Genomic DNA, 22,688 nt, shown 5'->3' with positions numbered 1-22,688 from the left:
AAAAATAATAAAATAAAACATGTACATAAATATTCACAGCCTTTGCCATGACATTCAAAATTAAGCTCAGGTGTTTCCACTGATCATCCTTGAGATGTTTCTACAACTTAATTGGAGTCCACCTGTGGTAAATATAGTTGATTGGACATAATTTGTGAAGGCACACACCTGTCTATATGAAGTTTCACAGTTAACATTGCATGTCCAAGCACAAACTAAGCCATGAAGTTAAATAAATTGTAGACCTCCAAGACAGGATTTTACTGAGGCACAGATCTGCAGAGGGTACAGAATAATTTCTGCAGCATTGAAGGTCCCAATGTGCACAGTGGTCTTCATTGTCCATACATGAAAGAAGTTTGGAACCACCAGGACGCTTTCTGGCCAAACTGAGCAATCAGGGGAGAAGGGCCTTAATCAGGAAAGTAAGCAGGAACCAGATAGTCATGTTAAGGAGCTCCAGCATTTCTTTGTGGAGAGAGCAGAACCTTCCAGCAAAAAACAACCATCTCTGCAGCACTCCACCAAACAGGCCTGTATGGTAGAGTGGCCAGACAGAAGCCACTCCTCAGTAAAAGGCACGACAGCCCACCTGAAGTTTGCTGAAAGGCACCTGAAGGACTCTCAGACCATGAGAAACAAAGATTGAACTCTTTGGCCTGAATGCCAAGTGTCATGTCTGCAAACTGGACCTCAGACTGGAGCGACTGTTCATCTTCCAACAAGACAACAAACCTAGCACACAGACAAGGTAACAAAGAAATAGCTAAGGGACGACTCTGTGAACAACCTTGAGTGGCCCAGCCAGAGCCCAGACTTGAGAGAGATCTGAAAATGGTTGATGCTCCCCATCCAACCTGACGGAGCTTGAGACATTTTGCAAAGAAGAATAGGAGACAAAAGTATTTGCCTTCAAATGTACTTAAGTATCCAAAGAACTATGATTTATTATGGCTATTCTTCTTCTTCTTTTGGCTTCTCCCATTAGGGGTCGCCACAGCGGATCATCCGTCTCTATACCCCCCTGAACTCTACATCTGCCTCTTTCAAACCAACTACCTGCATGTCTTCCCTCACCACATCCCTAAACCACCTCTAGGGCCTTCCTCTTTTCCTCCTTCCTGGTGGCTCCATCCTCAGCATTCTTTTACCGATTTACCCCATGTCCCTCCTCTGCACATGTCCAAACCATCTCAATCTAGCCTCCCTCACCATGTCTCCAAAACGTCCTACATGCACTGTCCTTCTAATAAATTCATTTCTAATCCTGTCCATCATCGTCACTCTCAACAAAAACCTCAACATCTTCAGCTCTGCTACCTCCAGCTCCACCTCCTGTCTTTTACTCAATGCCATTGTCTGTAAACCATACAAACAGTGACTCAAATGACTCAAGTGACTCAAATGACTCAAATGACTGTATAAGACAGTAGAAAGAACATTACTCATAATCTTACATTCTGGTGATCATGTTAGTTCCCACTCTCCAGTGTTCTGTAATGTTTAAAGATTTATAATCACACTCTTGATGTCACCCAAATGAGGATGGGTTCCCCTATTGAGTCTGGTTTCTCTCAAGGTTTCTAAGGAAGTTTTTTTCTTGCCACAGTTGCCATGGCTGCTCATCAGGGATAAATACACATCATTCATCTTAACTCTTAAATTCTGTAAAGCTGCTTTGAGACAATGTCTGTTGTAAGCGCTATAGAAATAAACTGGACTTGACAACATTGCAGGTCTCACCACAGTCCTATAATCTTTCCCTTTCACTCTTGCAGATAACCTTTTATCACAAATCACTCCTGCTATCACTCTTCTCCACCCACTCCACCCTGCCTGCACTCTTTTCTTCACTTCCCTAACATACTCTCCATTACTTTGCGCTGTTGAACCCAGGTACCTGAACTCCTCCACCTTCACCACCTCTTCTCCCTGTAACAGCACCACTCCACTGCCCTCCCTCTCATTCACACACATGTACTCTGTCTTACTCCTACTGACTTTTATTCCCCTTTTAGGATTTATTATGGCTATAATGTTCCTATTATTATTTTTATCAGGAAACTCAACTTAATCAACCCAGTTTATGTGAAAAGACTCTAATGTTACTCTCAGCACAACAATCTATAATTAAAATGATATTAATGAGTCAAACACTAATTGATATCTATTAAAATAATCATGAGCCCAAAACCTTATTTTCAAATACTTGGCAACAGGTGCTGTGGCAAGTTCGAGTCTGAAGTTTCTTCCATAATTTCTTGCTTTCTTAATGTTCTGCTTTCTGTTTAACTGATGCTGAACTGCATTGTCGTGCTGAGTAGATACCACCAAGAGGAAATCAAAACAAGTTTGCACTCAATCCTGATTGGTTGTTTGCTGGCTGCTTGACCAGTTAAGTTTTTATCCACTTCTTAAAAAAAAGGAACAACTGGTTTTGCAAAATGTAGTTGAGTAAAAAGAAAGATATTTGACTTTGAAATGTGTGAAATTAAAGTAAAAGTCTCCCCAAATGGAAACACTTTAGTAAACTACAGACACAAGAAGAAGTTTCTTAAGAACAGTAACAAATTACATTTACTTCATAAATGTCCACCACTGCCAATTTAAATACTGGCCAGTATACCCAATGTGTGTTTGTGCAAAATATGTCCATATAATAAAAAAAACCTATACATTTAAACATTGATGGCTTTGCAGCATTTATTTGTGCAAAAGGTTTGAGTGAAGGTTTTTTCTGTGTGTGTTCAATCAGTTTGTACTGAGAATTTGAATAACTTGCACAGTCTGATCATGAGGGTCCTGATGCCTCTGTACTTTTTATCCAGATGGCAGGTGGGTGAAGAGTGTTTGTAAGGAGTGCATGTCTCTGCACCAAAGCCTCTAATACTTCGACACCAAATTTCTCATTGACATGGAATTGCTAGAAAATGTTGGGTGAGAAAACATGCATTTTGTTGTTAAGATCTACCCAATAAACCTGATCGTTATGCGACTTTTCTCAAATTCTGTTTAACTACGCTAGCAGCGTCTCATTAGCACAGCGGACAGCTGCTCACTGGACAAGTTCTCACTGGAATAATAATAATAAAACAAGTACCAACCAACAAATTAGCATCAAACACATTAAAAAAAAAGATTTCATGTTGTTGCATTATAGAGGTTTCTACGTATTTACTCGTTTAGAGAATGTGCTGCATGCAAGTAACAATGCCTGATAACATTTGTAGAAATGTTTGAGTATGGAGTGATATCTAGAGCTTCATATACACTATATTGCCAAAAGTTTGTGGATACATAGTCATACTGTAATTATGGAAGGTACTTTTTGAACATCCAATTCCACATTTTGTCCCAATTCATTCTTTGAATTCCCTATAAACTTCTGGAATGATGTTCTACTAGATTTTGGAGTGGGCTTGTGAACATTTGTGTTCAGAGCTCTATAGCAGGCCACTAAAGATCTTCCTCACCAAACCATATAAACCATATCTTCATGGAGCTCCTTTGTACACAGGGGCATTGTCATGTCATGTCATGACAGGTTTGGGTTTTTAAATTCGAGTGAACGTAAAATTTTATTATACCGCATCTAAATACATATTATACAATTGTGGGCCTCCAGCTTTGTGGTAACAATTTGGAGATGAACCACATATGGTAGGTCAGGTGTCCCAGGACTTTTGCCCATATAGTGTATGTTCTATACTATAAAGAGAGTCAGCTTCCTTTTGGTAGCCTGATGTGATTAGCCTGGAAGTTTGCATTTTAGTTAGTGTGCAGTCGAAGCTCTGCGAGTATTAGTCCAGCAGTCCTGCCATGTGAAGTCATTTGTGCTTTCTGACATTGCCACTGGGCCCAGAGCACATTCCTTTGAAGCACTTGGGTCAGGCTTGAAAATCGATTGAACTCTAGCCATCATCAGTCCTACAGTTTAATGTGCAGGCTTTACAAAGAACCCATCTGTTACATTGTGCACACCCAGTTATGATATATATATAAATATATATATATATATATATATATATATATATATATATATATATATATATATATATATATATATATATATATTTTCATGCGGTGCTTATTTTAGAATGATAAATGAACGTAATTGCCTTATACAATCTCTTTCTCAGTACTTGGCGAGAGAATATTATACCATCATCACAGAAAAGAAACCTAAGCCTCATTAGAAGATCAATAGGGCTAAAAAAGAGCTGCGCTCATATATCTAGATCACATCTACAGTACATACATTGTGAACATTTATATATGCTTACTATAAACTGTTTGGACAAAAGTTTGTGGACACCTGACCATACATTTTAAATGTGCTTTTTAGAAACATCCTATTTCACAATTGCTCCAGCCCCAGTCATGTCCCACCTCATGAAGATTGTGGTCTTTTAAAGAAGTAGATGTCGACCCCGCAAACATCCCGAACCATCTAGAGATGTACCAGCACCAGTTGGATTCCACTTCATGTGGAGTTTGGACACTGGACCTTCTTGATTGTTTAAAGGCTCTGGCATGGAGAAGCTGGTGTTGGATCTTTGATGATCGCAAATGTTGAACAATTTTATGAGTTGCTCAGTAGCTTTAAGTTTTATAACCACAAATGACTGTAAAAGACTGTAGAAAGATCATTACTCATAATCTTATACTGCAGTGATCATGTCAGTTCTCACTCTCCAGTGTTCTGTATTGTTTAAAGATTTATGATCACACTCTTGATGTCACCCAAATGAGAATGAGGTTCCCCTTTTGAGTCTGGTTCCTTTTCAAGGTGTCTTCCTCATAACATCTAAGGGAGTTTTTCCTTGCCACAGTCGCCATGGCTGATCATCAGGGATTAATACACATCGTTCACCTTAACTCTTAAAATTCAATTTGTCTCCATTTGCTTGTATTATAATATCCACTCTTCTGAGAGTTGTAAAGATTTGTGCTCATTCAACCACAAGGGTGTTAGTAAAGTCAGGTGAAGTGAGAAGGCCTGGATTGCAGTCAGTGTTCCAATTCTTCTCAAAAGGTGTTCAGTAGGGTAGAGGTCAGAGTTTAGAACTCTATAGCAGGCCACTCAAAATCTTTCACTCCAACACATGTAAACGGTTTCTGCAAACTTGGATGAAACATACTGGAACAGGTTTGGGTTTCCTAGTTCAAGTAAAGGAAAAATTCATGCATCCAAAGACTTGTATAAGACAAAGTTCTTATACTTGTGCGATTCCAACTTTGAGGAAGCTAAGGAAAAAAAACGTTTGGCTTCTGTTCTGATTATGTTAATGAGAATAGAGAAAGAATCCGATTGGCTGTCCCTCCTAGTGAATTCCGAGTTGGGGACCACATATGGCTGGAAAAGTCAAACCCTTGTCAAACTCACACAAATCCTTCCATTTGCCCATTTTTTTCTAAAGGACAAAATGTTAACTTGCTGCCTAATATATTGGCTGATCCAACAGGTGCATGATGAAGAGATGAAAATCAGTGTTTTTTAATTTACCAGTCATAATGTTATAAGGTCATAATATTATGACTGGTCAGTGTATACATTACCAAAGCACAAAAAATATGGAGGATTCTTTGTTGTTAGTTTGACTTATGAAAACATTTCTGCTCAAATATTGATAAATGAGTTTCAGTGTTCCCAAAAGAATAATGTGATCTTCCTGAATGCACTTATTAAAAAAGATGTGAGTGAGTTCTAGATGTACTGCTGGACTGAACTGTCAACACTTCCTCCCTTGAATAAAAACACATTGTAAATGCAGTGTAAGTGTTTCTTTAATGGCGTTATGTCAGTGTCAATGTCAATATCGACCAGCAGCTGATGGTGATGGCAGGATTGTTGTAAAACATAATTAACACATCCTCTTTTTGACAATCGGTATATGAGAGAAGAACAAGCTCAGAAATGCTGACATGTGGTACATCAGTAAAGTAGGGGAATGTACATATTACACGTGTAATGTCTGTTAGAGTAAAGACAGAAGGGTTTATCTTCTTCTTGATCAAGAAATCATACAGTATACACATTACAATGGACATTGTCTCAAAGCAGCTTTACAGAAAAGTTATAAAGTTGTATAGAAGAATGAGTAACAATAGAGCCAAGACATTTGAGCTCTAAAATTGTACATTTGTTCCCAATGAGCAAACCTGAGGGCACCTTCAGCAAGGAAAAACTTACTCAGATGATATTAGGAATAAACCTTGTGAGGAACCAGACTCAAAAGGGAATCCCATAATCATCTGGGTGACAACTAATGTTAATTTATTACAGTTACAGTACATATGCTGCTTTTCACCCATGTGTTTAAGGTATAGTAATATAGTAACCACCTTTAAGGGCAGTTTCACAAATGTCCTTTTGTTAGTAGAGTCATAATCAAAGATAAAATAGATTAAAATTTAAATAAAAAATGTGGTTGTTCGGCTTCATACTTTTTATTGAAAAAAAAAGAGAGAGCTGAGTAAATATTTAGATAATTACACAAATAAGATCAATGCTTTGTATATATGCTATAACCAGGATATATTGCATTTCTGCAAAGCATCAGCGCATAAGGTATTCATACATACTGTATACAGTGTACCAGGCTGCAAATAAAACACACAATGTCATGTCACCCTCCCATACTAGCTACACCAAGACGACAAATACACCAGGGTTTGATACAAATGGACTTAAGGACCCTACGATTCATTACAAGTCGATAGCTGTAGTGTACACTCTGAACACTCTTCCACTTCAGCTTATGCACCCAATTCAGAGGTTGCACTCATTAATTTTAGAATTTAATTTCAAAGAAATGAGGACAAGAACAAAGAGAAATAGGTCTGGACAAGTAACAGATATAAAGACAGAGGTGGCTTGAGGTTAAAAAAAAAAGTTCTACACAGACAAGTATGAATTTTGGGGTCAATTTGGATAACGATATACAATTTAGAGATTATGTTTAGGTAACAAGATCAAGACCAAGTGGACTAATAATTTCTTTTATTATTATTACTATTATTATTGTTGTTATTGTTGTTGTTGTTGACTCCATCATATGAGACTTTACATGTGGCAAAAAACCTTTCCCTGATCTCAAACCAACTAAGTCTCCATCACAGACAAGAAAAGACAGTACGAAGCACTCATTTGGCACAAAACAGGCAGTCAGATTTGGACACAGCCATAGCACATGGAGAATGGGACCAAAGGGAAACTGGCTTACATCTGTCATGGCAGTTAGTGATTTGGTGGTTGATAATCACCATCTGAGGTGCACTAGCTTGCTCTTGTTGAGAGATCATTCAATAAAAAGTCTTGTTGCATGTGTGCTTAGTTAGCTTGAGAAATGTTCACTACTGGAGTCATTTTTAGATGAATTTCTATGCACTTTTACAGCAAAAGGCAAATGCAATAGCAAGTGTAGGCATTTTTACATACTAAAATGCGTCATGGAAATCTCAACATCGATGCAATCCAAATTCGGCAACCTAAGAATCATTGTAAACAACACAAACAAGAGAAAAAAAGGTGCATGCTTAACAAAAAAACAAAGTACAGTAATCCCCCGCTTTACCGTGGTTTTCCCGGCCTTTCATGGATAGCATGATAGACCAAACAACTTATAGGGAATTGTTTTTATGGAGTTTTATGTTGAAATAATGAAATTTATGAATACAAATATAATTATTAATTATCAAATGATCAAAACTTAATAATGGGACACTCAAGATCTTCCACTTCAAACCATGTAAACCATATCTTCATGGAGTTTGCTTTGTGCACAGGGGCATTGTCATGCTGTAACAGGTTTGGGTCTCCCAGTTCAACTGAAGGGAAAATGCATGGACATCTTGTACAATTGTGTGCCTCCAGCTCTGTGATAACAGCTTAGAGAAGAACCACATATGGCATAATGCTAATAAAGCATTACAAACTCATTACAGACAAACCACTAATGATGCTACCTGTATATGAGGTGATATCAATAAGTTTTGGGACTGGTTCTGTTTACAAGAAAGTCCTATATTTGTCTAAGTTTACACACAGCGCTTCCAGCATTCCTGCCACTTCTGGAATATGTCCTGAAAATCTTCTTTTCGAAGCGTGTCAAGCACCTTCTGCAATGTTTCTACGCCAAGCTTTGAGCTGGATCTTCATCTTGAGAAAATCTGGCAAGTAGGGTGGGTGGGGAAGTGAGATCATGTGAATCGTTTTCCAACGATCATCATGCACTCGTTGCGAGATGGTTTTGACATTTTCAGGAGTTGAGCTCGTTGAAGGTCTTCCTGATCTCTTGTTGTCTTCCAGTGATGTTCTTCCACTCCTGAGTTATGCGTGCCTCTAGAAACACCACAAACGACTGGTTGCAACTTTGCCGTATGTCAAGCGTATACAGTATCATGTCATAGGTCTCTGTGGCAGATTTAGACAGTTTCACACAGAATTTTATGTATTTTTTTTTGTTCTAACTTGCTGTTAATGATGAAATCATAGACGTGGCAACACACGTAGTCAGAATAGCACCAATTATCAGCGTTAGTCTCGAAACATTTCGATACCACCTCATATCTTCAGGTCGATTGGATGGTTTGCGCCTCATCAGTCTTACAAAGCCATCTCTGAGGGAACTTTTTGTATTGCATCGCTCAACCATGATAATATCATTATCAAGATATTGATAGATGTCAAATTCTAGGCCATCTAATTTCACAACCACCCGTGAGTGCCTTGATGAACTGTCGTTCCATATCCAGAAGAAATTCAAAGCAACTATGAAAGCAACCTGAGCTCAGGGAATGAAAAGGTAAAGCTACCTGCTCAGCCAAAGGGCAACCCTTTTTCACATAATTTTTTTTTTTTAATACATGCAATATTAGTTGTGCGACAACATGAGGGTTGTAAAAATGTCTGCAAGTTTACCTCCATATAGAGAGGTGCTATAAAAATAACTAAAATGTGAAATATGACAGTAGTATCTGGAATTCTCAGTCCAACTTGGGTGAGGATCCTTGAAATAACCAGATGCACTGTATATTTTATATATTTTCAGTTAATGTGAATTACAAATGGCTGTGAACTCGAATACAAGAAAATATTTTCTGGATAGAACATTTTAACTCAGTTCTGGTAGAGGCCAAAGATGGAATTTTTAGTGGCGCTAACATTGGAATACGATTTGAGCCATGAGTGCATTTTTTTATTTTTTATTTTTTGCATACTACTACATTGCAAGATTACTTTTCACTCAGTTCCAGCACAGCAGATATTTTATGGAACTCCAGAAGCTTGGAATCAAGGATACATGCACTGTAATGGATAGTGGTTATTTTTTAGCTTTTCTAGTGATGAGCAGGCAGTCCTTGCACTCAGGACCAGGTTGTCTCCCCACCCCTGGAGTCGGAGGAAGCAAGATATAACAGAGTAAACCATATAACAGAGAAAGCAGCAGCCTTTAATTCAGAGTTTAAGATGTTGTGTGTGCCCTGAGCTGAGTCCCCCTCCAGGCGCAACACCTCTGCTGGGTAAAACACAGGGGGTGAAAGACTTTCTACTTGGTATTCTTTCACTGTCTGCCTGTATCCTCACACCCCTCGATGCTGCTCGCTTCTTCTCTTTCCCAGACCGAATGTGGTCCACGGTGCTATGTGATCTGACTCCAGATGCATGCACCCCCAGTCTCTTGTTTGCAAGAACATGCCACATGCTGCGTATGGACTTCCTTGAGGTGGAACTTTTTTCCCCTGGTTCTCTCCATCTGCCACCCATTTCTCCTCTGACTTTTCTTTGTTCCTCTCATTCATCTTACTCGCTCCAGAGGACACTGCCTGTTTTGACTTTGCGATCATACAGCGCATCATACGGGTTCAGTTTTCTGTCCAAGCGTTTTGCTTGATTAAGATCGTGTATTGAATAAGGCATGTCTCTGATCACGGAGCATTTATTGAACCACTCAGGCACTCAGTGTGAACCGGAACACATCAATCCTGGTGGTGCAGTTCTGCCTGGGCTTTAATGCAAAGATGGAAAAACAGCTTAAAATCATTTCATGATCTATGGTGCATGTAGTATGCATTATGCTACATATGTAATAGGTAAGTATTTATGTTGTATCCCTTTTTCTGCAAAGGTCAGTGTCTGAGAATGCTCCAAATATTTATATTCATATCCTAATTCAAACTTAGATTGACAAATACAAACTCAAACTTATAGTTCTAGTTCATTGTTTGACTCATTAGCTCATAACCATTTGCATATACCTGAAATAACGTGAAAAGCACCTGCTCATGCCCATTTCTGGCAGGGGAGAAAACAGTGTATTCATGGTGTTCATGATGTCCAGGTACAGTACAACATCAATAGAGAATACAATATTAACCAGGTTTGCATTCAACCATGCAGTTCCTTATGTCCATGAAACTAGATATTCCAGGAACAAAAATAAACTCCTGTTAGTCAGCTCAGAGGCATAGTTTTCCAATTGCCCAAATATAGAGAACTAACTATTGACTATTCACTATTTCTTATTTTCCACTGATCTATTGTAGTGTACAATTTAAGCCTTCAACGTACTGTATAACATACTATCATTAAAAAATAAGAAACCATTTAAAAAGTGTCAGAATTCTTATTCTTCCCATCACCAAGAAAGATGTCTGATGGAAACACATCTATATACAAAACCAATAGAGCAAGCACTGAACCAAGCACAAGGACAAACTATCAATTTTCTCTGCAAATTTACACCGTAGTTTGATGACAGAAGGAAATGTTCCACATTGACAAACTGGGGTTTGCTAATTACACCAATAACTATTGTTTTGAACAAAGAATTAAAAAGATGCAAGGAGCGTGAGTAAAATTTGAGTTTTACAGTCTGCTTAAAGGGTATGAATTCAGATCCTGTATCAGAGTATAGCTTGTAATGACAATGGACACTGTGATTGTTTTTAGGGTCCATAGCACCAAGTGATGTAGTTCCAACATTAATATCATAATATCAAAACATATATCAAATTTGAAAATCTAAATTTTCTTAAGTTAAAATCTAAAAGTCTTAAGTTTGCTGTTCTAGGTCTTAAATTATTTTAAACAGTTCTTAATTTTCCGTCGTCCATGTAACGCCACCTAGAATGCACATTAAAATGCTCAGGCAGCCCTTCGAATGGGTTGGGGTTTTTTGTTTCTGTGGTGTTGTAGTTCTATCTTTTTTTAGTTGAAAATGTATTTGCTGGATTATGACTACAAAAGAGACCAACATGCAACAGCCAATCAGCTTTCTGTTATTGGCACAAATCTCTTTGGATTGTATCAAGACGTAAAACTGATTTGATTTTTCCAGCTAAAGAACGGAGAAACGCCTGACTTTTTTAGCAATATTTTGTTCTTTACACTGTTAAATATAAAGGCGCACAGAGTGTCTTTGGATGTAGTAGCATGAAATTTTCCCTTCACATGAATTAGGAGACCCAAACCTGTTCCAGCATGAAATTGTCCCTGTGCACAAAGCCAGCTCCATGAAGATTTGTTTTACATGGGTCGGCCTATTGAACACCTATAAGATGAACTGGAACACTGACTGCACCTCTGGTACACTCTATATTAGTACCTGACTTCACTAATGCCCTTGTGGCTGAATGAACACAAATCTCCTCAACCACATTCCAAAGTCTAGTGGAACATCTTCCCAGAAGAGTGGAGGTTGTTCTAACAGCAAAATGCTTACAAATCCTATACAAATCTGATGCTCAGGTGTCCATAACCTTAGCAGAGTTGAACACAACAGAGATACCCCCTGACATGCCATAAAACGTTGTGCAACTAGCTGCAGATGTCCATCTTTACCCGGACTCTTATTTTGAAACATTTTATATGCCTGAGCACTGCTTAAATCTGAATCACCAGACAGGAATGTTTGACCTTTCAGAAAATTGTTGTATCTCAGATCTTTAACCTTTTTCTACCATGAGACAGCAAAGAGCCACAATTGTCTGTACAAGTGTTATTCCTGGACAAGTTTGGTCGTAGGTGTGTCTGAGAATACAAAGTTTTGTATTTTTATTCTCTTTCATTTACTCATTTCTGATTCCACTGTAATTATTATTTTAAATTTTTTTTACCGGAAGTAGCTCATTGGACATTTTTCATCGTAGTCTCCGGGAGTTCATCTCTGTGAGCGTTATAGTATTGAAAAAAAAAAGCACCACATTATTTACTTGTTAATGAAATGTATTGATTGTTCAATTTGCCTGTAACTACTGCGAGCCCCAACCCCCCGGTTTGAGAGCATGTTTGTTGTAGCAATGACAACAATTACTTATCCTTTACCCACAAGAGGCTATTTCTTGTTAGAGATCTCATGCAGTGCTGGAGTCCATTAAAAGAAAATAATCGTAGATAAAGCAATGCTTTGGGGCTTGTTTGAGGTAAGGCGCCATCAAAGGGGGATTGTTTTCACATTGAGGAAATTAAATGAAACTTTATTAAGTTAGTTATTTAGTTGGTTATATATATAGTTTTTTTATTTACACAGATCAGGCATAGCTTTATGACCACTGTTCAGGCATTACATTATGACTATCTGTCTAATATTGTGTTGGTCCCCTTTATGCTGATAAAACAGTTCTGACCTGTCGAGCATTAACAACATTATCTTCTTTAGCAATTTGAGCTACAGGAGTTCACTTGTTGGATCAGACCACACGGACAAGTCTTCACCCCCTACGTGCATCAATGAGGCTTGGCCACCTATGACCCTGTTACCGGTTCACCACTGTTCCTTCCTTAGACCCCTTTTGTTAGAAACTGACCACTGCACAACAGGAAAAGTCCACAAGATCTGCAGTTTTGGAGATAATCTGACAAAATCATCTAGATATCAAGATTTGGCCCATGTCAAATTCACTTAAATCCTTACACTTTTCCATTTTTCCTGCTTCCAACACCTTAACTTTGAGGACAAAATCTTCACGTTATACCTAATATATCCCACCTACTAACAAGTGCCAAGATTAAGAGATAATCAGTGATCACTTCACCAGTCATCATGTTATAATGTCATAATGTTATGTCTGTTAAATGGACATCGTTGCTTTATTCATGTCCATTTGATAATATTAGAAACATTACAATTGTGATGATTATGGGAAACGGACAGCGCATGTAGGACATTTTGGGGACAAAATTAGAGACACTCAATTGAGATGGTTTGGACATGTGCAGAGAAGGGACATGGGGTATATCGGTCAGAGAATGCTGGGGATGGAGTCACCAGGAAGAAGGAAAAGAGAAAGACCAAGGAGGAGGTTTATGGATGTGGTGAGGGAGGACATGCAGGTAGTTGGTTTGAAAGATGTAGAGAAAAGGGGGGTTTGGAGATGGACGATCTGCTGTGGTGACCCCTAATGGGAGTGGCTGAAAGAAGAAGAAGAAGGAGAAGAAGAAGAAGAAGCAGAAGTAGAAGATGAAAAAAAGTAGGTCACTGGTTAAGATGATCGACTTCTCATGGAAAGGTTGTGAGTTCAAGCTGCCACCGCTAGGCTCTTGAGCAACGCCTTTATCCCTCAACTGATCAGTTGTATGAAATGACAAAATGTAAGTCACTCTGGATAAGGGCATCTGCCAAATGCTGTAAATGTAAATATAAATGCTTATGTTTTTGCAGATCCACCTGCAAATGACTAATGATTTACAAGTACACAGTATGCCCCTAATAAGTTTCAATCTACAGCATCTGCGTCTGTAGAATTTTGTGCCTCTCCTCTAGAAAAAGTGGCACGAAAAAAAAAAAAAAAAAAATCAGATTGAAAACTGGCTCCCAAAGCGAACATGACTCAGATATTTTCAACTCCTCAGGATCTGAAAAAGTATCCTGAGAATAATAATAAAAGAAAAAAAGTTTTTTTTATTGCGCACATCAATGTGACCATCAAAGCTCCTGAATAGCAGATGAAAGAGCAAACCCTATCAGCAGGAACTTGTTATTTAGCTACTGTCAGCGGGTTGGCTCTCACTCTGAATGCCTGTTTCAAGAGCAGTGCCGGTGCATTGCTGATGCCTTAGCTCGTTCTGAAAGGTCACAAATAGCACATAGCCTACAGAACAAACTAGTCAGCTCATGTTAGCTTGCTTGATATAAGGTCTGGTAAAAATCTCGCAGCACAGCACACTTCAGGTGTCCTACACTGGGATAAATGTAAGGGCTTTACCTTAGGCATTGTGTATATCTGAGGCTAAATCTAGCTAGCTGGCTAAAATCAAATATAGATCAAACTCAGCACATTTGGTCAATCATCTGCCATTCAGCTAGATGGCTAGCTCTGTGCGGTAAGACACACAGTGGTGGCATGTGTGTTTATATTAACATGGAAAGGTGCAAGAAGTTTGTGCTTGTCTCCAGGTATTGCTAGTGAAGTTTGTGACTGTAGATGATGAAGATGCAGGCCATTTCATTTACCACAGGTATTTGCCACTGCTTTCATTGTCGGAGTGTACATTCCCCCCAGCGCTAATGCTAAGGAGGCACTGTGTGAACTCTATGGGGCTATTAGCAATGTGCAGAATGCTCATCCCGATGGACTGTTTATTATCGCTGGAGATTTCAACCATGCAAATCTCAGGACAGAATTCCAGCATACAGACCACTCGTCAGACGCTCTAAACCGGTTCTAAAACAGGTGAAAACCTGGCCAGCAGGAGTCACCTCTGCTCTTCAGGACTGTTTTGAGTGCACTGACTGGGACATGTTTAGAAAAGCTGCAACCAACGGCGATTCCATCAACTTGGAGGAATTCACATTATCAGTGACCATCTACATCAGTAAGTGCATTGATGACTTGATCATCCCGAAGACCATTATTACACGCTCCAACCAAAAGAACTTCCAGGACAGTGGAAACACCCGGCGCATGTGACAGGGCATCCTGGCGATCAAGAACTATAAGACAACTTGGTGCCTCCCTCCCAGATGCGCTTAGGTGCAGAACAAGGTGCAGACCACCTCTCTTCCCAGTGACCAGGAGCTTTGTCTATCCACGGCTGAAGTGAGGAAAGCTCTATGCAGAGTTAACCCACGGAAGTCTGCCAGACCAGACAATGTTCCTGGCAAAGTGCTGAACAGCTAGCGGATGTCTTCACTGACATCTTTAACATTTCTCTGAGCAGCGCCGTTGTTCTTACATGCCTCAAGACAATGACCATCGTTCCTTGTCCCTGTGCCAAAGAAGTTTACAGTCTCCTGCCTCAATGACAACTGCAACTGGATCTTGGGCTTTCTGACTAGGAGACTGCAGTCAGTCTGGATCTGAAACAGAATTTCCAGCACCACCACACTGAGCACTGGGGCTCCTCAGGGCTGTACGCTCAACCCACTGCTGTTTACTCTGCTGACTCATGACTGTGTAGCAATGCACAGCTCAAATCACATCATCAAGTTTGCCAATGACACGATCGTGGTGGGTCTCCTCAGCAGGAACGACAAGTCAGCATACAAAGAGGAGGTGAAACAGTTAACTGCCTGGTGAAGTGTCAACAACCTGTCTCTTAACATTGACAAAACCAATGAGATGGTTGCTGACCTTAGGAGAGCACAGAGCAGCCATTCTCCACTGATCATTTATGGATCCTCCATGTAGATCTTCAAGAGCACCAAATTCCTTGGTGTTAATCTAGCAGAGAACTTCACCAGGTCACTCAACACCAGCTCCATCACCAAGAAAGCCCAGCAGCATCCCTACTTCCTGAGAAGTCTGAAGAAAGCCTATCTCCCTCCCCCATTCTAACTATGTTCTACAGAGGGACCATTGAGAGCATCCTGAGCAGCTACATCACTGCCTGGTTTGGGAACTGCATCGTCTTGGATAACAAGACTCTAGAGAGAATTGTGAGCACCTTTTGCTGCTAAAACAGTTGTAACCTGTCAAGCATTAACAGCATTAACTTCTTCAGCAATTTGAGCTACAGGAGCTCATCTGTTGGATCACACCACACAGACCAGCCTTCACTCCCCACATGCATCAGTGATCCTTGGCTGCCCATGACCCTGTCACCGGTTCACCACTGTTTCTTCCATGGACCACTTTTGAAAGATACTGACCACTGCAGACTGGGAAAAGCTGACAAGAGCTGCAGTTTTGGAGATGCTCTTACTCAGTCGTTTAGACATCACAATTTGGCCCTTGTCAAACTCCCTCAAATCCTTATGCTTGCCCATTTTTCCTGCTTTTAACACAAACTTTAAGGTCAAAATGTTCACTTGCAGCCTAATATACCCCACCCACAAACCGGTGCCATGATAAAGAGATAATCAGTGTGATTCACTTCACTGCTTATAATGTTATGTCTAGTCGGTGTATTATTACACTATTTACCATTACACTATTGACCATAAGATTTCTGTGTTATTTGTACATCCCATTTCATAGTTTGTTGTTATTGCAGTTATATCCAGTCATCTGAGATGTTCCACTAGATTTTGTAGTGTTGTTTTAGTGATTTGTGCTCATTCAGCAAGGGTGTTAGTAAAGTCAAGGACTAATGTAGGGTGCAAAGACCTGGGGTGCATTCAGTATTTTAATTAATCCAATTAGGGGTTATTAACTTTATTTAAGATCTTCCACTCCATCCCATTTACACTGTGTCTTCTTGGAGCTGGATTTATGCACAGTGGTACTGCCATGCTGGAACAGATTTGGGTCTCCTAGTTCAACTGAAGGGCAAATGTAATGCTACCGCATCCACTGGCATCCTATACAATTGTATGCTTCCAACATTGTGCAAACAATTTGGGGAAGAAATACATACGGCTGGGAAAGTCAGGTGTCACAATACTTTTAGTATATATAATTTAGAATTGCAATTAATCCAGAATATTCAACAACAGTGAATCCACTGTGTTTAGGTGAAGTACTTGAGCAAATATACCGAACTCATTCAGCAAGCGCTTGGTTTTTTTTTTTTACATCTAGGCAATGAATAATAATAGAAGATCCAGTCATGACCTTTAGATATTTGTGTTGCAAGTGGCTGAAAGGCAATGGCCAAATTAAGCTCTCGTACTGTGTGTTGCGCTAGCAAAGTAGCAATACGAGTAGATTTCTGCAATGTGTGAGATTGCACACTCTTCCAGAATGGCAGGCTTGATGACTACTGTAACTCCCAACTGCTTGTGTTATTTTATGTAAGTTACCGGCTGAGTTGCATAAGTCTTCTCTCGCACTTTTGCTCTCTCCTACACACACACACACACACACACACACACACACACACACATATTTTTCTTACTTTTTATTTAATTGTCTGATGGGACATCTAGGTCAACAACAATCCAGTCATGCTGTTCTGCCAGGCATCAGGTCAATATTTGGCCAGCGACCGAGCAACACGTCTTTAAAATGGACAATATTGTAACTGGGAAGCCCAAGTGAGGTTCACCTGCTACCTCATGGACACATCACATGTATATCGTTAAATGTATACAAGCAATACCATCTAACACAATCGTTTATCAGTAATTTGGCAGACACCTGCCATATATCTAATTCCCAATCTCGCATTAGAAAAGATTAGAGATTTTATGGAAAGTTATTACACAGGATGAGAAAATACGCTCTGAAAAATCAGCACGTGGCTATCACTGCAACCAGGATGATGCTACGATGTCATCATCACGACAGAAGGTGGTATTCGTCAACTGTTTCTCAGCGTGCTAAATTTTATTTAATTATTATTTTTTTCATAATTATTGTTCATGTGCCGGCATCTATTTATAGTGGCGTATGCATATGGGAAGTGGGTGCATGTGCAGGACAGTGGCTAGCTGTGGTGTTTATAAATAGCTGGAGCTAGCGATCTTTGCAGCGCTTGCCTCCGATGATCATCAATCACGTTAGTGTCTGGAGAGCAAGCGGCGTTGTACAATGCGCCGTAGCACGGCCTTTTTTTCTCTCTTGACTGAGACACACTCCTGTAAAAGGGATGATGGGATGCAGAGGGGGATCAGCGTGACAAAGTACAGGTCCGGCTGCCTCTGGGGGGATCCTACATGAGGCCAAATACAGAGAGGTGTTGCAGGTGATCAAGCGAGCGGGGGCGCAGAGATAGAATGAGTGATGAATTGAAAATGAAATTGTAGATAGAGATACATCTTTGAGAATGTCTTCCCCCGTGGCTCTCTGTTTGCCTTTTTTTGTCTGTCACATACATACACACACACACTCTCTCTTTCAACTTTGGGTCGTTTTTATTAAGGTTTCCAGCCCCTTGCTGTGAAGGATAGGACAGAGTCTAGGACAAGCAGATCTTATTCTGACATTCAGGGTCAGACTTGCTTTGTTATTCCATGCAGACATGCACACACCAGTCTCCTTTTTCATATAGACTAAGGAGCTGACAAACACCTACACACACACACACACACACACACACACACACACAAACACACAGGAGGACTCGTTGCCTTTAATTTTTTTGTCTTGTACACCACAAGAGACTTCAATATGCACATTATTCCTTCTCACATAAGCCATACGAACATCCTCTAGCCGTTAATGTTATTCTAGCACCTCGATCACAGCTCTAAACAAACACTCTCTCATCTTCTTATCGCTTTCTATCATGCGTGAACGTACACACACACATGTAACACTCTCTCTTTCTTATTCAGCTCAAGCCTAACATTGACACGTACACACAACTTATTTGTAGTTATATCCGACACATACAGATACACAAACACACACACACACAAACACGCACAATGGAATCTTTTGATCTTGTTTCCATGGCACTTGGTAGAATACAGTAGGAATCCAGCTGATAGCAAAGTGCTTACATAACGATTGCTGGGCCAAATCCTACCTAGTACACCTCAGTGCTCTACCTCCCTCTCCTCTATTGCACATATTTCCCAGCCTCACGTTCTGCCTCCAAAATCCAAAACCGTTTTGCCAAATTCCTGGATGAAAAAATCCTGTCAAGTGGTCAAATAGAAAATTCTTTAGCACAACCATTATATAGGGTTTTTCTTCTCCTTCACCAACACCTCTTCAGCCATCCCAGGAATAACCAGCAAGTCACATAGAGGAAAAGACAAACACTTGTATATGAATATAGAAAAGCAAACTAAACTTTGTTCAATCCATCTGAATGTGTAAGACCAAGAAACAAATGATTAACAAAACTAAGATGATATTTTCTCCAAATTTGGACATATAACAGTCTACTGATTCAACTTTTGCAGAAATGTTGCTGTCTCTGAGATAATGCTGGTTTATTCATTATTTTATATAGGAATTATATTGGAAGTGAGTCATATTTGCAAAGGAATTAATGTTTGTTTGATTGTCTGTAGGACAATGGAGAAGTGGTTTCCAATCTCCATCAAAAAGTACCTCTTGTGTCTGACAGATAAAAAAAATGTAATAAGAAAACGTTGACAGGAAATATTTACAACATGGTTCATATTTTGGTTAGTGTGTACAGTATGACAGAAGTGCAGAAAAGTCTAAATGCATCACCTAAGTAGATTGCCAGGTGGGTCTGGTGTGTAAAAGCAGGGACCAGACAGAAATATGCAAAGCAGGTGTACTCCTGGGCCAGGTCTAAAAAAGGGTAATCTGGAAAGTGTTCAATTGCTGAACCCCAAGTCAGCTTGACAAAACCAAATACCACGCGTGCCCCCACTTTCCTATTTCCATTTTGCAAGTTGATATTCTCAGTTACCTAAAAGCACCTTCAGATGCTTGTTAATTTGGAAAATAGACTCAAGTCTAAAAGCCCTTATGCATCCGACTTCCAGATTCTTTGATTAAGCTAATCATATACTTAGGACAAGGGTATATAAGTGCCACATCAATTTTGCAGCTTAAAAATCAAACCCCATTTTATTCAGAAAACTCCCAAAGTCCCCTACAACTTGGAAGCAGTCTTACCTCCCGCAGCTCTTTGGCCACATCTTTGAGCTCTATGAGAATGCCTTCCAGCTGCTCGATCACCATCTTCATGTGGCTGCGGATGCGCTCTCTCTGGCTGGGGATCTCAGAGGGTTCCTGGGCAGGAGCTCGACTCTTGGACATCCTTCACAGGCGGAGCAGGGGCGGGTGGGCGGAGGGCTGAGCACGGGGGCAGGCCGAGCCGTGGCCCATGTCTGGGGCCGCCAGGAGCCGCAGTGCTACTGATCCGATCACTGATCCGATCTCGGGCTCGGGCCACGCAGGCAGGCTCCAACATCTTAAAAACACCCGCAGAGCCAGGAAAGCTGGTGGGGCCTGGGCACAAGCCTCCTCCTGCACAGCACTGTGGGATGTCCAAGAGCTTCGCAGGAAGAGGATAGTAGAGAGGACAATATGGGGGTCATATAAAAGGTTTTAAATCCGAGATAAGTCCTGAATGGTGCGATCCAAGTACATGGAATCTAAGACAAAAAAAAATGGGGTCATGTGGAAAAAGTTTGGTTACAGCATTTATTTCTGATGGGTGACTTATTATATACGGAAATCTGCTGCAATTTTCTATATAATGACATTACTTTCTGTCTAGTTGCTTGAATGAATTCATATTGCTGATCAAGGAAGAGGCTCTATGATTGTCTAAGGTCCTTTTTATCACCTGCATCCATGCAAAGTCCTGCCCAGAAAAAAAATCCTATTTCTGGACCAAGTTCTGCTTCAGAGATTAATTTTGATTTCAATAAACTGCAGAGGCTTTTTTAAGATTTAAAAAAATGTGCCAAAGATCTCTGCTTTGTAAATCTTTTTGAAAAGGGAAAGAAAAGGCAACAGATTTCAGTAGACCAGATTTCCCAAGATGTCCTTTGCACGCCTTCTTTAAGCGGAGTGTGGGTTTAAACCAAACAGAGAGAACTGGCAGACATATTCAAGGTTAGCTTACATAAAAATAAATAAATAAATAAAACAGCTAGTCAGGCTTTACAGCATGCAACCATTTCAACCAAATCATTCAGATGTGTCCTTCCTCGTTTGAAGAAAGGATAGCTTGCTTGTCTCTGTGTAGGTGTGCCTTTTTGCAAAAACGTATTCATCTACATATTACCAGCAAGACATAACGACAATTATACTTACAATGGCAGCCCTAGGAGGACATGTACGATGAAGACTTTTTGGACAGTGACATGTGTATCCAGCTTCTCCAGCCTTGAGCACCATTAACATGTCCTTGATCCCAAATCGAGTCTATTGCCTCTCCTCATGGTGATAGAACCGTGGCTTTTCCAAATTGCTTAAAAAACAAACAAAAAAAACAAAACGCTTTTTCACGAAAATTGCTTTTGATTCAATTCCGTTTGAAAGCGAATGGCATCCAGGCCACATGGAAATTGTTTCCCAGCGGAGAAATGCAGTTTTCTTTTTTTCTTTCCTTCTTTTTTCTTTTTCAGAAGTGGCCAGAGGTGGTAAATCCCATATCTGCTCCCCAAGGGTGATTAAGAGGAGAGGACCATTCACTCGTCACATGGCACCTAAGGAGACACGAAGGAGAATGGTTCATCCTCTTGCTTTCTTTCTTTTGCCCCTCCGGTCTATATACCCATCTATCATTGCCATACCTTCACCTACACAATCTCACGTATCTGTCTATCTTTTCCAACTAACTTTTTTAAGGACTGTGATTGGCAAACTGAAGGCTAAAAGAAAAGAACAAAACACTGCCCTGGCCTCAGACAGATAGTGACCTAAGACAACGACTGCAGGTGAAGACAGAGGACTTGGTCCCTGGTCTGGTTAGCAGCGAAGACTAATTTTGTCTTTGGCTCCCAATGAGGCAGTAACGGAGTGCTTTACCCCTCATCCTGCCAGCACTGTTGCCGACAACCTTGTTCTGTCTTGTTCTGACACTCGCACACATGCACACGCATAAGCTCATGCTCTTTCCTTCTTCCATTCTCTTTTACTGTGTCTTTTCTACACCCTCCCATACCTCTCTGACTTTCCAGCCAGCAGGAGAATTTCCATCCATTAGCAAGAAGAAGAAGAGGAAGAAGAAGACAAGGCACAAGAAGAACAAGCCTGGGAATCCCTTCCTCCAGGAAGCTTGTATTGCTGCGTTGACGGTTGATCCAGGGTGTTGAGGCTGCCGCCGTTGCCTCCGTCTCTACGGCGACGCCTCCCCTTGTCCGTGACGACAGCCTGGTTCTGAAGAAGATATGGTCCCTCTGTCTTTATGTGTGAGCCCTGTAGCTCACACACATGCAATCACACACAATCATCGCCTCTTTTTCTCTCTTTCTCTCCCCCTCTCTCTTTCCCTGTCTCTTGCTCGACACTCTCCCTCAGTCCCCTCCTCTCGCCCCCTCACTCACTGGCGGATGCGGGTTGCTAGGAGCAGGAGTTTATCGAGTGGCTCAGGTGACTGCCAGAAATGACTCTCGCTCTCTTTCTCTCTCTGTCTCTCCTTCTCTCACCAGTCGTGATGGGAGGAGCCAGAGAGTTTAAAAAGACAGCAGCGGCGAACAGTATCTGTTGAGAGCTCAGCCTCTCTTATTCTTTCCTTCTCTCTCTCTCTTTCTCCATCTCTCTGCCTCTTTTCCTGCCTCCCATTATTCTGAATTCCCAATCTGTATCTCCGTACATCTTAAATGACAAGCTCTTTTTCATGCCTTACATCATATTATCCATATTAGCATAATAACATCCAAACCACCTAGAAGACAAGCCACTGTAGTACACACTTTCAA

The 22,688-nt window shown here is 40.4% G+C and overlaps 1 protein-coding gene across 3 annotated transcripts in view; it reads right to left on the bottom strand.

Annotated features, from left to right (window-relative positions):
• insyn1 (inhibitory synaptic factor 1) overlaps positions 1-22,377 on the bottom strand; it is an 89,591-nt gene extending 67,214 nt beyond the window's left edge. Inside the window, exons 1-3 of one of the 3 annotated variants that reach the window (XM_046863825.1) lie at positions 21,932-22,377; positions 21,079-21,473; positions 19,930-20,411 (exon numbers count right to left, since the gene is read on the bottom strand). In XM_046863825.1, the coding sequence (XP_046719781.1) occupies positions 19,930-20,073 (144 nt within the window). In that variant the 5' untranslated portion in view covers positions 20,074-20,411; positions 21,079-21,473; positions 21,932-22,377. Of the gene's footprint in view, positions 1-19,929; positions 20,412-21,078 lie in introns of all 3 variants that reach the window. The other 2 variants (XM_046863827.1, XM_046863826.1) reach the window with 2 other exon arrangements.
• Positions 22,378-22,688: the final 311 nt, after the last annotated feature.

This window comes from Silurus meridionalis, chromosome 13, assembly GCF_014805685.1.
Source record: "Silurus meridionalis isolate SWU-2019-XX chromosome 13, ASM1480568v1, whole genome shotgun sequence".
In the NCBI taxonomy this organism is placed as follows: Eukaryota; Metazoa; Chordata; class Actinopteri; order Siluriformes; family Siluridae; genus Silurus; species Silurus meridionalis.
This window is presented reverse-complemented; position numbering and strand designations above follow the sequence as displayed.